Below are 16,848 nucleotides of genomic sequence, written 5' to 3' on the forward strand. Positions count from 1 at the left end.
GAGTTCTAATCTTTGATTATCAGAAAGTTAATTGCCATAAACAACATCAAGTCAAAACAGAAGCAGCATTTACTAAAAATAACCATCAATTGCAACAGGCTAGCAGTTTTAACAACGGGTTACTGAATCATGTACCAATGTTAATCTCCTAAAATAAACTATACCTAACCATAGAATTTGCAAGATTAACCTATCAAGCAATAGTAAGAAAAGTCTGTTCACATATAGCACTCATCTAACCGGTTTTTATGCAACTGAAAAGCAGGATTAACCCAAGCTCCACAATTGCATTGCATACCAGCCCAATTGAAGGAACCCAATCGAGCTTTGCAGCCAATGCATTGAAGTTTTTCTTCTACATACCCTTCTTGAACTGGTTGCATCCACTTCAAGGGCTCCACAAAAATGGAAGAACATTGGGTCGGTTCCTTCTCCTCCCCAAGTTTATCACCACTTCTCTTTTTCCATTTAAAACATTGTTCGCCTTTGCCAAGTTCGTGAGGAACTATGCTTTCCTCCGAAGCAACGATTCTTCTGCACTTTTTACAGCGGTAGATAAGTTGAGGCTTTCTAACAGCTTCCGAATTTGGGTTATTGGCGGCTTCCATCTGTTCAATCAAGGGGAGATTCAATTCAACGGATTTTAATATAATATTGACCAAACAATTGATAAACGCATCGTTAATCCTAATACATCTATGATTCATAATCATATTCTGATACATTCAAAAACATGAATCAGAGCAAAAGATTTTTGAAAAAAAGAAATCAGAATCTAGGGTTTTTTTTAATTCTGTTAAAAAATTTTTCACAATGCGGATAAAAAATAATTTTAAGAAGAAGAAGAAGTGAAAGAGTTACCTTTGGAAGGAGAATTTTTCGCCAGATCGATCGATTTGTAGAACCTGAAAAGAGAGGACTTTACTGTTTCAATTAGACCCGGGTGTTTTGGTGTGTGTGTGTGTGTGTGTACATGGATTTTGGCGGGGAGGCATTTTAAAACGCTGCCGTTTCGAAAAAGTTGTTTTAAAGCATTGTCAAGATTGGGCTGGGTTGGATTGTCTGCTTGTTGGGCTTTTTGAATTTGAGTTGATTAGGTTTTAGGCCGGAAAAGCGAATTAAATTTTATGTACTAATTTAAACACTTATTCAAATAAATATTTTTAGGCTTTTCTAATAATTTTTTTCTTTCTTTTTTTCTTTTTTTTTTTAAGTTTTTAATCATCCTTTTCTTCTTATTAGCATTAAATGCTATTATCTCAAATAGTTTATGGAATGAATTATTTTATTTTTACGTTTTAATCTATACTGTTAAAAGGTCAATCCAAATAAGAAATCAGTTTGATTTATATTATAATTTTGATTTAAAAAATCTAAAAATCAAAATATTTTTATTTTGTGTGATTTTTCTTCCAAGCCAATTCAAATGAGTCTATACTCATGCCTATATGGAATTATTTTACTTTTTTAATGTAGATTAAATTTCATTTTTTGAGCATTTAAATATTTGATTTAATTATTGACATATATCTATATTTTTTTCTCAAATAATATGAGCAAATTTTGAATCTGTTTTTCCACCAAATAAAAAAATAAAAAAAATCACTTTTCATCATATGAAAATATATGGCATCCACAAATCATGGATAATTTAATTTCCAATGATGGAAAGCTGCAGCTTAAAAACCAAAAAACAAAGAGGCTATTGCACAGGGAACTAGGTAAGTGTTGCCCAATCGAATATAGTGGCTTAACTTTTTCATGACAAAGATTGACATTAAAATATACAAGCAGCCCCCCAGCCTTTTCCGGATGGACTCAATGGAGCATACTCAGCGTAATAAAGTTTGCTTTCCGAGATTGCTTGTGATACATATTCTGTTATCTGAAAAGATGAAACATAAAAGGGATCTGACTTGCACGGCTAGTGTTTCAAAAATAGTTTTTATGTGAACGCCCTGAGTTCATCAGTTGTTTTTGTCTGGTCTTCTGAGAGATGGAATCATGAATTCCAACAAATACTAATTTGAAGGGACTCTTACTGTGATGGAATCTGCATGACTTTGATTTCAACTAGTAATAGTCCGATGTATAATGATTGATTGATAAGGTTAGTGGCTTTCGGATGAAGACGTTTTCTGTGAACCATCATTTGAAATCATGAGATGATGCTACACCACCAAATGCAATCTTCTTTTGATTTTTAAACAACAGAAGAATACAAGAGGCTATGAACTGCAAGATCAGTTTGTAAATTCTGGCTTCTGTTTATCTTCTTTTCCAATCAGAATAAATAAATTATTAAGGCAACTTGATGGTATAGTACCCTGATTCAATTCATGAAATACTATGATATTCATTTAACTTTATTAAGTGCTTGTATCGACCTTTCAAGATGTTTAGATAAAATTTATATACGAGTAAAGAATCTTATATTATTAAAAAATATGATTGAGATATCTTATATACATATAAAAATACTTAATAACTTAAATTTTTTAGTTCAAGTGATGTCTAATATGTATGGATAAACTCTTTAGTGTACTCCCGTAGACTCTAAGTGTAATATACTCCCCATCAATTGGTTTTAAAACAAAAAGTTTGATTTTGATGCAACGAGTCTATAAATGGGTTTAACTTGGACAGAGCAAGTATGTGAAATTGGAACATGTGATATACTGAGTCAATCTGTGATGGAGTTCAAGATTAAAATCATAGGACTTGATCATAACTCACAAATGAACTAAAACTCACAAGTGAACAGGGAGATTGTTGAAATAAGATTCACATTCAAATAAAGAATCTCACATTACTAAAAACTTTAAGTGAGATATCATGTGTGTATATATATATAGTACCCAAAAACTTAATAACTTAAAATTTTGAAATCAAATGTTATCCAAGAACCTAATTTAAGCTTTTAAACTAAAATGATATCCAATATATATGTATAAATTTTTTAATGTGTTATCGTACACTCCAAGTGTGACATATCCCCGTCACAATAATCTTATTTCTCAATATTCAAGATCTCATCTCCAATGGTTACATGCAACTTGATCAAGGTCATCTGCCACAAATCATGATTAATAACCAAATAGTCCTGGCTAAGGTGGGCCGGGAACCCTTAAGTTTGGCCATAATCTTTTCTCTGCTTATGCCTTGTCAAACATAGCAGAATGAAAGCGAAGTAACTGCTCTCTTCGTTTTGATACATGTTGCTTGTTAAACACAATTTCCTCTGTTATAGACCGTAGTTTAGTCTCTCTTATGCTTAATTCTGTTAAAAATTTTCAAAATAAAGAACGAAAAAAATCTCATATTAAAAAAAAAAAGATTATTATTTTAATTAAGAGGAGTAAAAGTTCAATTTACTTGTATTTAGGTGGTTAAAATGCAAAGATGGACCATGAGCTTGTATTTTTTAGTTTGGTTTGTCTTAATTAAATAATTAATATATGTTAATGGCATTTGGACAAGTGTAGTAATTAAAATATTATTTTATTTAAAATTTAATTTTAGTTAAGTATTTGATTAATTAAATCTGTCTAAAACAGATAGATAAAAATAAACAATTAAATTTATACAAAATAAATAGATAAATTTGTTTAAATAAATAATTTTGATTGTTAAAAAATAGAGTATTTTTATCTATTCAAAATAGATAGTTATATTTGTAGAATAAAGAGGAAATTGATTATTTAAGCTTCTTTGGTATTCTAAAAAAATATAGAAATAATTTGTAAAACTCTCTTTTTTCAAACAACATTCAGATTTTTTTCATAAGTTTTTGCTGCAAAAAATTTTTATAAAAGTTCGATAATCTTGTAATATGTCAATAGATTGATTTTGTCAATATAAAATGCAATTAGTTATTAGGTTTCATTGTATTTTCGAGATTTAATGCATATAACTTTTTTGCATAAATAATACGATAAAAACGAACAAAATTGTAAAATAAGTGGTCACCGATATCAGTAATTTCATATTTTGAGATTTTTGTTCTGTTAAATCCCAGCTTCCTCTGTCACTTCAGTCTCTTCGTTGGATATTAAAGTAAGCACTCTAATGACTTTAACTGTGACAATCACATATTAGCAGATTTTCACGGAACCATTCACGCCAATGTCACCCATTATGACTAATTTAACGGTGCACTGCATTCCAATTTGGGGATCTAAGTCAGAACATATTTCAAGTTACGTAGAGTTTGAGGTAAGTCATCGAGCACAATTGAGGTGGGGATATAGGGTGATGACTGATGAGAAAAAACCGTCTTTAAAACCCCTATAGCTCTTTTGAAGTTGGTATGCCCATTGGAAAAAAAAAATCACTTTCCTAAATAATCTTAGTTTAATGGCAAAAAATCTATGCCAAAACATGTACTTGGCCTATCTCCTTGTTTTGTCCATCTGGATTTCCCATGCCCTTTCTCGCCCTCTCAACGAGGAAGACATGCTGAAGAGGCATGAGGAATGGATGGCTCTGCACTGCCGCGTCTATACAGACGCAGCAGAGAAGGAGAAACGCTATGAAATATTTAAGGATAACGTTGAACGTATTGAAGCTTTTAATAATGGTGTGGAAAAAGGATACAAGCTAGGCGTAAATAAATTTGCAGACTTAACCAATGAGGAATTCTGTTCCTTACACACTGGTTATAAACGCCAGTCCTTCGAATCGATGTCCTATTCAAAACCCTCTACTTTCCGCTATGGAAATGTAACATCCGTGCCAACAGTTGTGGACTGGAGGGAAAAGGGTGCAGTGACTTCTGTCAAGGATCAAGGCACCTGTGGTGAGTCAGAATTCAGGAATTAGAAGTAAAACTTTTGGGGCTATTTACGTTTTCTTTGTACTTCATGATTGGTTTATACTTGTTATTGTGTCAAAATATAGGATGTTGTTGGGCGTTTTCAGCTGTGGCGGCTGTAGAAGGAATAATACAAATCAAGAAATGGAAGTTAATTTCTTTGTCAGAACAGCAGCTCGTGGACTGTGACATCAATGGTGAAGATGAAGGATGTGTAGGTGGCTTCATGGACAGCGCCTTTCAGTTCATCAAAAGCAACCGTGGCTTAACAACAGAAGCCAACTATCCTTACCAAGGATCAGAAGGAACTTGCAAAAAGGAAGCAACTCCAGCAGCTACTATAACTGGGTATGAAGACGTACCGGCTAACAACGAAAAGGCCCTATTGCAAGCTGTGGCCAACCAACCAATTTCTGTTGCTATTGAAGGTGGTGGACGGTATTTCCAGTTTTACGAGAGCGGGGTCTTCTCTGGGGAGTGTGACACATACCTTGACCACGCAGTCACGGCAGTTGGCTATGGAACCAGCTCGGCTGGGACCAAGTACTGGTTGGTGAAGAATTCATGGGGCACGGGCTGGGGTGAAAAAGGTTATATGAGGCTCCGGAGGGATGTTACTGCCAAGCAAGGCCTTTGTGGCATTGCAATGGAAGCTTCTTATCCAATTGCATGAAAGAAGAAAAGATTATTATATTCTAGTACTGTTATATTAAGCTGCGACCTCATGTCAGTATCATGTAATTTTCATCAAGTTGTAAACTAATGTAAATTTGTTTATGTTATGGCGGTTATGTAACTTATGTTTCATGTACTTGAAGAATTTATACAAAATTTAAGCAGTAAGTGTTTGGTCTGCTTACTCTGGAAATTCCACTCGATTATTTTTGTTAGAAAAAAGTGTTTGGCTGTTGTTACCTAGGAAGTTACCATAAGCAATAGGAATGAGGAATTCTTTTCTTTCATTTGATGTGTTGTTAAAACATATTCCACATCTAATGAAAATTATGAGGTTGGGATTTCGATACTGTAACCTTTAAGCTTATTTGTTTAAAATCAATCATAAATAGTCTCATGAATAATCAAGGCCAAACAGGATGGAAACTAGACGATCAAGAACGAATTTACAGATTTTAGTTTTTAGTATCTGATGTTTGAAAGAATTGAAGCAGAAACGAAAATATGTGTTTGAAAATTACATTTTTTTTTTCTTTCTGGCCACAAAAAGGGTAAAGAAACAAAATTACATTTCCCATGTCCTAATCTTCCGGCTCTAAATTTCACAATCAGAAAACTATTCTGCAGCTAGGAGTAAAGCTGAATTCAATTTTGCATTAGCTAGACATCAGCTATAATCATAAAATCAGTCCTCGAACTACTTAAAAAATCAATTGTGACCGGTTCTTATTCTAAGCGAATGCTGCTCATTTATAATAGTAGAAAGATGTGAACGAAACAACAGAATTAACGAGTGAAATATTTTTCATTCTGATTTCAAGGCCTAGGTAACAAGTACAGGACAATAATATTGGAACTATACATATGTAGCCTTGTTTCATATTGTTTCCTATGAATAAGCTGATAAGGGCATATTGAAAGGAGGGTCATTGTACTGCATAAAGCAGCATAATTTTATATATGTGTTTACCCTTCAAGCAGTTGGGTAAGAGGCTTCCATTGCAATACCGCAAAGACCTTCTTTGGCATCAATATCTCTCTGCATTCTAATGTATCCATCCTCACCCCAGCTAGTGCCCCATGAATTTTTCACCAACCAATACTTGGTTCCATCATCAGCTTGTCCATAACCAACTGCTGTAACCCCATGGTCCAGGAAGGTGGAGCATTCACCAGTGAAGACACCACTTTTGTAGTGCTGGAAGTCAGAGCCGCCAGCATCAATGGCAACTGAAACTGGTTGATTGGCCACAGCTTTTAACAGTGTTGACTCACTATTTGAAGGTACGTCTTCATAACCAGTGATCTTAGCAGCATGGTTGGCTGCTTCTTTCTTGTTGCAGCTTCCATCAACTCCTTGGTAGGGATAATTGGATTCAGCTGTAAGTCCTTTGTTTGAAATGATAAAATCAAAAGCATCATCCATGAGACCACCATTGCAGCCTTGGTCTTCCCCATTGATATCACAATCAACTAACTCTTGCTCTGATAATGGGATCAATTTACCAGTTTTGAGCTTGGTAATCCCTTCCATGGCTGCCACAGCTGAGAATGCCCAGCAACATCCTACGTCATTCAAAAGAAACAATTAGCATTACGGAATCAGAATTATTTTAATTTCTTTACAAATTCTGTTACTTACCACATTGGCCTTGGTCCTTGATGTTTGTAACAGCTCCTTTAGTTCTCCAATCCATGGTAGATGGAACTGCAGTAACATTTTCATATCTGAAAGAAGATGTTTTTGAAGATGCAACAATATTAGGTCGCATTTTATAACCATTTCTCATGACTTTAAACTCTTCATTGATCTAATCAGTAAATTCATTAACCCCAAGCTTGTACTTTTTGCTGATATCAGCGTTGTGGGAGTCGATATACTCCACATTTTCCTTGAATATCTGGAAACGTTTCGCCCTCTCGGATACGTCCTGATAAACCCGACCATAGCTAGACAACCATTGGTCAAACCTGTCAGACATGGATACCTCAGGAACAGAACGGGACGAGGCCTGAGAAGCCCAAATTCCCAAAACAAAGAGTAATGCCAAACATTGACTTGAAGAAGCCATTGTTAGAGACCAGAGTCCACAAAGCAAACTTCAAGAGATGTTATGGTGAAGGAATGTGAGACATACCAATCCTAAGATGGCTTGTGGTTTATATAGAGAGAGTTTCCCAACCCACGCTTCTCGCAGATTTGTAACAGACAAATTCCCCATTCTACTTGCCCTGGAAAATTTTCTGAAAAGGACTCGATGCTTTTGTATACGTCTCTTATTTTATTAGATTCTGTTTCGTATCAAAGTGAAATTGTTTGATTATTAAAGTTCCGGCAATAAGTTCAGTGATAGATTCCAGAGATCTTCATATGTGTTGATCAGTTTCAAGAAGCAGACAAACAAGGGGACAAACTAGGAACCATCAAAGAGTATATCAAGAAACAGGTATTAGGGATGAACCAAGCAGTTTATGTTCCTATTAAACTTGCGTTCTGACTAGTTTGGCTAAATGTATGAGCAAGAAGTCTTATATGTTTTAAATTAAGATCACAATTTGATAGTAATTCTTATTTTGATGGAATTATGAAATGATTCTATAGAGTAATATATGACGAAATAAGGGTCCAAAAAATTTAATGGTATCTGATTCCTGCACAAAAAATTTGTGCTCACCAATTATTGTGTCGTCTTGTACACAGAGGAACTGACGGAGCAAGTTAGCGTGCTAAGGCTGGCTGATCGTTATACGTGAAATCTCCACCCTCACAAGTTACAACCCAGGGACAATTAGTCTATATCATACTACCATGTTTGGCTGCTACGCCAGGGAGTCGTCCGTTGTCCTGCTTTTTCTACAATGGTGTTGAATACTTACAATTTGAGCCATGAAACAAACTCAAATATTTCAAGATAGAAACGGTGCTAGTCCACTGATTTAACTCTAATAACAAGTTATTTCTTATTAATGATTTGGGATTTTATGACATTGCGTAATTCTACATCATTCCCGAATCCACACCCGCATAGGACGAGGTACAAATTTACATTATCCAAAATAGGAACACCAATTATTGTTACTGTGAAGCTCCCTTCTGCTGGAAGGAGGTAAATAAGGCTTAGCTTGTTAAGATAAGACATGAGTCAGTCTCCATAATTGATTAATATTAAACAGAACAGTAGTTAAATCCCTTCGAGTCTCTTTGCAAGCTGAGCAGCAGGGAAGACCGCATAGATTAAGCAAAACAAACAAGATGTTCTTGAATCTTGACTGTACATGATATTTTCTGCCAAATCCATTGTCCTACTGTCGCTGATGCTGTGATCGACTTTCGGTTCTACTGAGTCACTACTCAACTAGGCTAAGCTCACTTTTCCGGATCGACATAGTATTTGCAGATAGGAACACGTTAATTTTACAAAGTTCACCTTCAGAATTTTTTTTTAATAGAAAAATTATATAAATTAAATATCAGCTAACAAGGTAATAAAAATTATCCTCATTCTGACAAGTAGTAAAACTCAATTAAGCTTTTATTGGAAAGTACCCCACTCTATTAGAAAACATTCACCTTAGATATTATCATAATGAATTTAAAATCTCTTCAACTCTAACTGGATTGGCACAATTCTGGACGAACAAAATCTGCATCAGGGGGCACTGATATATCAACAGTTGGTCTCAACTGTGCGCAGACTTCAATAGCTCCATGAACACGATCACATAAGAAGTTGCTTATCAGGTCCTGGTTGATAGGAGCGCAGAATCCACTGCTACAAATGCTTGTTCAGTAAGGATGTAATCAAAACGTGGAGCCCACTTTCTTGTTCCCAATCGTGCAGTGGTGGAACAATTATCAACCATGAAAGAGACTCCTCGAGCATGCATGAAGGGGTTCAAGGAATCTACAGCTTCAATCAAACTCTCATTGATGATTTCTGAATACGAGTGCCCCTTCTTTCTCAAGACCTCAATCTAGATTTTCGATTACAAAGGATGAGAAAAAAAAAAAAACCCAAAGCAAAATTATTGAAGTGATTTACTTTGTCAGATAGACTAGTACTACATTTAATTATCATTATCCAAAATTTAAAATGGCACTGATTACCTGGGCCATCATTAGTGCCACAAAAACCCCAGAAGTGAAAGGACACAGTGGACCTAAGTCATCTTTCAACCTAGTTGCTCGGACACACTGACCAACTTTCCACATCCGTGTCTGATCAATTTTACCCATTGGGAAGGCAGGCTCCTTTTCCTGTAAAACAATTCTTAGTCAGCCATCAAGCAAGATTTGTTTTTGCTGAGAACAAACTTTAAGCAATGAAAGATTCATGAAATGAGGATCTATCATGAACAAAACTGACAAAAGCAGGAATATAGTGTTATAAACATACATGAAATCAACGCCCAGCTAAAACAACACTGCGAATCTCACTTCCACTTGCAACATCTTCATAACACTTGTATAGGTTTTCCATGCAAGGATAATATGAGGCACTATAAACAGCCTCAAATAGCTTTTTGCCATCCTCAGACAATGAGTTGTACACAGCTAACATACCTTGTGGAAACAAACAAAAAAGCAGAGCCACAACAGGGACCATAAGTAAAACCTCCCAAGAAAGGAGAGAACAGAGCAAGCAACAGAGATGACCTTTGTCGAAATGGTCTTTGATACAATTCCTTTTATGCACTCAACAGTATTCTTGTAAGCCAATTCTTCACTCATTCCATTCTCAACATACCTCCTAAACAAGCATTCTACAACTCCATGAACAGCGCCAAGTAAGATACCTACAGAAAGCAGCAACGATGACACATTATAAGCATTAAAACTAAAAAAGATGAAAACATGCATGGTTAACAAAATAACTCAAACAACTCAGCTCACCCCTCTCCCCAAAAATATCACTCCTATACTCCTGCTCCAATGTGGTGGCAAATGTAAAAGGAGAACCAAGGGCGACCGACCATCCCAAGGCTACATCTGTAGCTCTACCATCAACATCCTCCTCCACATTAGACATCAGTATTAAGTATGTTTTTTTTTGGAAAAGGTTTAGTTTTTGACATTCATTCAGACTACTTAGTTGAATCTGGGAATTAAAGAGATGGGAACCTGGTGGACAGCAAAACCAGCATTAATTCCAGCACCATTTATCTATTTGCCCTGAACATAGAGTCTCCTCACGGAAGGCCCCATACCCTTAGAACAGACAGCAATTACACTGATGTTCTTAGGAAAATCAAGCCCCGTTGATTGTAAATGACCAAGAAGAAATCCATGGGAAAGTCCAAGGATGCTATTTGGCTTCATGTGGGAAAAGACCCTTTCATAATTATCCGCCTACAACACAAAATTTAAAATTAACGCCTCCTAAGAACAAACCAAAATGTGCAAAGAACATAAGTATTTTGTTTGAATTTCCACATGAATTAGAAGTAGAAAATGCTCAAGTAATATCCAACCAGAAAAAAAAAAAAAGTGATGAGAAATCAAGCCCAACAAAGAATGATGGACTTCACAGGAAAGTTCTCAATAATATAAATTTAACACAATGACATCTGAATCATAGTGCATGTAGGTGTTGGCATTTGCAAGTCATCACAAATCAGTCTAATAGTCTAGGAAAACATGTTTCATGCGAATCATAAATTTGGTCTAAGTAAGATGTCTGGTATGGGCATACAGCTTTTACAATCAATCAATGCTAACAATAACAAATGACCAATCTTTTACATTGCAGAAAGGGAAAACATGTGAGAAATCTACCAACCTGTGCAGAATCAGAGATCAACAATAAAACGAGATAACTTCCACCAATTGTTTCCCATATATCCCCCAAAATTCCATTTCTCTTCGGTAAATCCTGCAGCACGGGCTTCAGCAAAAGAGCAAGAGCCCTTCCTCAACCCAATCTGAGATCAAATTACAGTACAATCAGTCAAATAAATATCAATCATTGAACACAAAAAGAATGCAGTGAGTTAGAATTTCTTTCTTGTTCTTAAACGAGAAGGAAAGATTCGAATTTGCCTCCACAACAATATCAGATTTTGCCTCTGCAAGATAATCCCTCAGATTCTGTGCTTAAGCTGGCCCCTAAAAACCATAATTTAAATCACACTAATGGAAATGCGATATAGCAAAATCAACATCAGAGCGATAAAATCAATGGGTCAAAATAAGTAAATTTAGATAATATCATTGTCACCACTAGAACTCTTTAGTACTCACGTAACAAAAGGTTACATTTTAGTTAAAAGGAATGTAATATTTGGATATAAGATTAAAGAATACTTGCGAAAATAAAAAATAAATAAATAAAATTTAGACTTCCATAGTCAATGAAAAGCATGATTTTGCTCTTCATAGACAGTGAAAAAAAGGGGTTTTCTTTTTGCTTTAATTTTACAGAAAAAAAAAACGAAAATGTGGTAAATTAATTACCTGAGAACCCCAACCAATGACTCCAATTTGTTTGATTCCTTTGAAAGCATCATTCAACAAAGGGAATAAATGTCGCCCTCCTCTCACTATGTACTGCCAATTACACAAACCAATCAAATATAAATATATATTTATATATGGAATAACCAGCAAAAAAAATACAAAACCAAAAAAAGAAGAAATGAAATGAAATGACTTAATTAGTCATCAGTTAACCTCGTGGTGACCAGAAGGAGAGATCTTTTCTTTCTGGAAAACGGAGGTATGAAAGTCGAGCGACGTCGTTGGAGAAATGGAAGAAGGAACGGGGATCATCTTGGCTGCGATCGATGATGATCTGGCGCGTTTGTTTGTAGGGACATGAACAACGATCAGTGATTTTGGAGTCGGCGAGTACCATGACAATGTTGATGTAAAGCGTGGTTTGAGGGCCACTGATTCGGTCGATGAAGATATCGACGGTGTAGAAGAGAGCGAGGCTTTAAAGGAAGTGGTGGTGGCGGCCATTATAGAAAGCTGGTGAGGGGGAAAGGGAAGAGAAAGTGCTAACGCTGGTGTACGTTCGCTAGCCCCTTGAACCGATTTACCTTACCCAAACCGACCACGTTCGGTAAATTCGGTTTGATTTATCTGGTATCAGCATTAATTAGTTAAAAAAAATTAATTCAGTTAATTCGATTGATTGTACGTGTTTAAAATTAATAAACGAATTAATTGATTTATTTTATTTTTAATTATATTATTATATATATAAATATAACATAATTAATATAATAATTTAAAATTATTTATAATATAATATATCGTTTATTTGATATAATATAAATGTAAAATTGTTTTTATATAATAATATAAGTAATTTGTTTTTTTTTTTAAGTTAAAACTGATTAGATCACCCGATCGAGCTAAATTGATTTCTATTATTTTAAGTTAACCATTTTAATTTGATCAATTATTTTAAATGAAAAAAAGGTTAATTCGATTTTTAAACTTTCAAAATTGAATCCACCAAATGTTCTCTCCTAATTATGCGAGTCAAACTCGGGAGCACGCGTGATGCATGGCTTTCTCAAAAAAAAAAAAAAAAAAAACCGGTGTCCTCTTCCCTTGTTTTGTGGATGATGTTATTGAAATTTTCTTTTTCATTTTCCTTGTAGCTATTTCGAGATTAATTTGAATTTGGTATGGTTCCTTGCATTTCTAACTTTACGACTTTACTCTGTTATGTTTAAAAAGATGAATTTAAAATTTTTGAATTTAAATTTAATTTATTATATAAATTGTGAGAATAAAATGTAAATGCATATTATTTATAATTTTTACATACTGATAAGAATTTCAAATTATCACTAAAAGACATCCAATAAATCCATGAATTTAAAAATAATCATCAAGGTTCTATCTACGTATGCTATATCATATAATGCTGTTGCTTTATCACACAATGAAGCTTATGAAAATTGAAAATCTGCTCCAGAATCTGTCTTAAGGAAGCATCTTGCACACTAATGACAAATTTCATAACATAAGCTTCAAATTGATTAGTAGAATAATAGTATAAAATCATCAGCCGAAGCAGAAGACAAGAAAAGCTGGTACATCAGTACTTGATTTTAGCTATCGTAACCATGATCAACACTAGAGAACTGCCATCCATCGGTCCAATGCCACAAGTTTTTCCACTATACTTTTTTTAAGTGAGGTGAGTGGAATAGTGGGGTTTGGAATTTTTTTTACATCCAGTTGCTTTCCGCCACCCACTATGGATTTTGGCCGGATGTTTTAATAACTCAATTTGGGATAGTTTGGATTTAGGGATGCAAACAGCCTCGAAACTTCCAAGAAACTTCCTAAAAGAACGTTTTGTAAAAAAGTTTTATTTCAATTCTATTATACAAATTTATTAATTTTAATAAATTATCATATATAAATAACATTTTAACATTTATTAATTAAATTAATAAATTATGAACAAACTTAATTTTTGTTAATTCATTAAATTTAACAAATAATTATAAATACTCTTATAGTTAATTTATATTAGTTTATTAAATTTAATAAATTATTATAAATAATTTTAAAAAAAATTTTATTAAATAAATAAATGATATACATAATAAAATTCTATTTATATTCAAATTGTTTACTATGCTATTTGGATTTAACTATTTTGTCAAGAAAAAGACGTCTTTAATGTCAAATAAATTGTTTGCATTTGATCATTTTTATTTCCCTTTGGTTTTTCCATAACAATTTTTTCTATCCAATAGATTTCAAAGTATCCAGCAATATTACATTACCATCAGTTGCATGATGTAAGAAACTTAAATAAATGAGACTGCTCCGAAAGTGATAAGTAGAAAGTAGTAATTAACCACATTTATATGGTAGAGAAAGTGAGAGCTTTGGTCATGTCTACGATTTGATCTCAAGTCCATTCTCTCTTTTTAATCAAAAGCATCACATCAATTACAAACTTGCTTGGTTCATCTCTTCACTACTTATCATAAAAAGTTCATGATCCATCCTTCACATTTGCATTCAAACTGTGCCATAAATCTAAGAAAAATTAGACTCACGTTTTATTCAATGGGTATATACACTGTTTTTTAAAAAAATATTTAAAAATTTAAGTTTTAATATGTATAATTTTATTTTTAAATTACTATGTTTTTTATTAAAAAAACAAAAATGATAGATGTTCAAGCTTTTGATAAAATGGTAGGTTATCAATACACAAACTTTAAGACAAAATTCATAAAATTTATAAATAGTCTTGAAAATGAATTGAATCTAGACAAACTAACCCATAATTATAAAATGAAATCCTATTTTGATTTTATATATGAGATGCTACCAACAAGGAAAGTTTTGACCACTTCTAGAGTTAGATGATGACAAAGCAAGACTACCAAGCATCTAGAAAGAAAGTTTTCTAACATATTATTGGAAAACTAAAAAAATTTATATGAATTTTTTTATTAAAAATGATTTAATAAAAATTCAAATAAAAAATTAAAATTGATTAATTGATAAAATTTAATAAAAAAATCAATAATATGAAAAAAAAATTATCGTTTATAATTCAAATTTGATAAATATTTTTTAACGATAAATATTTTATCAAAATTTTTGTTAAAAATATCTATTTAAATATTATATCAAATTTTATTAATTTTTTAAAAAATTATACACTTAATTTATATAACAAAATATTTTAATTTTTAATTTTATTTTTTATTAAAAATTTTTAATAAAATATTCCACAAACTTCATTTGAAAAATTTTACTTTCTAAGACTTTCTCATGGAAAATTTGTGGAAGCAAAGTTTTGCTTTGCTCTTTGTTATTTCAAATTAATTAAGAATAATTAGATGGAATCTTGATGTCAACGGAGGAAGTGGTAGAGGGGAAGTGAGGAAACGATTGGCCCCTAGCCCCTGCGTTACCCTCCCTCCAACTTATTTGTTGTGTTTTGGCTTAACTTAAGAAGACATTTCCTAGTTCTCGACTATTATAAAGCCTTACAAAAGGAGTTTAGCGTTCCAAATCAGCTTTTATTCACAATAATAAAAAGGCAAGTGATTTAGGTGAGTTCTTTATTGGAATAAAACTTAGGGTAAGAAGAGATTTTCTTATTTTAAATTCGTAACTCAATCAATTTTATTTATTTATTTATTAAAATATATTCTTCCACAAATATTTCTGTCACATAAATTATGTTTAATTTGATTTTTTTACCGTCAAACTTTTTATCTTAACTTATTTTTTGGCTTTAGCCTACATTTTTTACAATGAATAGCAAAGAAAAAATTGGTCATGCCAAACTCTATTCAAAGTGATTGATAATTGGATGAATAATCCTACAATTTCATATTGATATAACATAAAATTCATTATAAAATTCATAGATCAAATTATTTCTTCTATGTATACGTGCACAAGGATATAAATTCATTTAACAATGTAACACAGATTAATCACTCACATTTAAGAATCAAATTTTAATAATCAGATAAAAAATTTATACAAACCCAACATTTTACCTAACAAGGACGGGCTTCCAGCTCCACCATAAGAGATGAATTGTCTCTAGTATCTTTTTAGATAACTAGCTGGTGGCGTTTTCTGTAAGATGTTAGATTACAAGAATATGTCTTGAGCGACTCGCTTGTATTGTGGATGGATTGCTATCAAGCCAATAAAATCTTGTGTTTGGCATCCCAAAAAAAATGTTACTAGCTGCTACTTGCAAGAAATTAGAAAAAAAAAACAAATAACGTAAAAGATTATAAAATACCCTATGATTTAATGTTGTTAAGATTAAAGGTTTGATTATACAATAAATTTGGATTTTTTGGGCCTTTAAGACACCTTAAACTAAACAAGCTTCCATGAAGTTTTTCGGTTAATGAATAAATTTAGATGAAAAATTTAGGTAAATTTTATGAAATTTTTTATTAAAAATAGTCAATAAAAATCTTAGAGTTAGATATAAAAATGATATCTACATTATACTTTTTTTTAATTGAAAAAATAAAAAAAATAAAAAATTTGAAAATTTTATTAAAATCCAAAAAATTCAAAAAATAATTTCGAAATATTCAAATAGAAAATAAAAAATCTAAAAATTTTAATATAAAAATAAAATTTCTTAAAATTAAAAAAAATCAAAAAAACTTTTAAAAAAATTAAAAATTAAAATTTTTTTGAAACCATAAAAATTAAAAAAAATCAAAATTTTAAAAATGAAGAAAAATAAAAAATCATAAATATTTAATATTTAAAAAAATCCTAAAAACTTAAAAAATCTAAAAATTTAAATCTTCTAAAAATTTGAAAAGATAATATTTGGAATTCTCAGATTTTTTTTTTGGGAGTTTTTTTACTTTCAGATTTTTTTGTG

General features: G+C 32.4%; 2 protein-coding genes and 2 pseudogenes across 5 annotated transcripts; 1 reads left to right on the forward strand and 3 right to left on the reverse strand.

Annotated features, from left to right (window-relative positions):
- Positions 1–51: 51 nt before the first annotated feature.
- Positions 52–1,001, reverse strand: LOC111274978 (putative inactive dual specificity protein phosphatase-like At4g18593 pseudogene; annotated as a pseudogene). The gene is made up of 2 exons (XR_016334227.1): positions 862–1,001; positions 52–608 (listed from the first exon to the last, which is right to left on the reverse strand). The product of XR_016334227.1 is annotated as a putative inactive dual specificity protein phosphatase-like At4g18593 pseudogene (transcript).
- A 3,077-nt stretch (positions 1,002–4,078) lies between these two features.
- Positions 4,079–5,706, forward strand: LOC111274974 (senescence-specific cysteine protease SAG12-like). Its single transcript, XM_022860032.2, has 2 exons — positions 4,079–4,798; positions 4,900–5,706. Exons 1-2 carry the CDS (start codon positions 4,357–4,359, stop codon positions 5,484–5,486), a joined length of 1,029 nt encoding a protein of 342 aa, XP_022715767.1. The 5' UTR covers positions 4,079–4,356; the 3' UTR covers positions 5,487–5,706.
- Positions 5,707–6,274: 568 nt separating this feature from the next.
- On the reverse strand, positions 6,275–7,639 carry LOC111274979 (senescence-specific cysteine protease SAG39-like). Of its 2 annotated transcripts, XM_022860034.2 has the most exons (3): positions 7,334–7,639; positions 7,131–7,216; positions 6,275–7,054 (listed from the first exon to the last, which is right to left on the reverse strand). In XM_022860034.2, the coding sequence occupies exons 1-3, from the start codon at positions 7,558–7,560 to the stop codon at positions 6,462–6,464; spliced, it is 906 nt and encodes a 301-aa protein (XP_022715769.1). In that variant the 5' UTR covers positions 7,561–7,639; the 3' UTR covers positions 6,275–6,461. The 2 variants fall into 2 exon arrangements, with proteins under 2 accessions (XP_022715769.1, XP_089611744.1); XM_089755618.1 differs by lacking the exon at positions 7,334–7,639 and having other exon boundaries at positions 7,131–7,235.
- A 1,364-nt stretch (positions 7,640–9,003) lies between these two features.
- On the reverse strand, positions 9,004–12,534 carry LOC111274980 (ketol-acid reductoisomerase, chloroplastic-like; annotated as a pseudogene). Its single transcript, XR_016334213.1, has 10 exons — positions 12,159–12,534; positions 11,943–12,035; positions 11,529–11,594; positions 11,269–11,410; positions 10,611–10,838; positions 10,383–10,500; positions 10,151–10,285; positions 9,886–10,058; positions 9,597–9,746; positions 9,004–9,463 (listed from the first exon to the last, which is right to left on the reverse strand). The product of XR_016334213.1 is annotated as a ketol-acid reductoisomerase, chloroplastic-like (transcript).
- Positions 12,535–16,848: the final 4,314 nt, after the last annotated feature.

Source organism: Durio zibethinus, chromosome 26, assembly GCF_047325235.1.
Source record: "Durio zibethinus cultivar Kanyao isolate XHJ-2024 chromosome 26, ASM4732523v1, whole genome shotgun sequence".
Classification (NCBI taxonomy): Eukaryota; Viridiplantae; Streptophyta; class Magnoliopsida; order Malvales; family Malvaceae; genus Durio; species Durio zibethinus.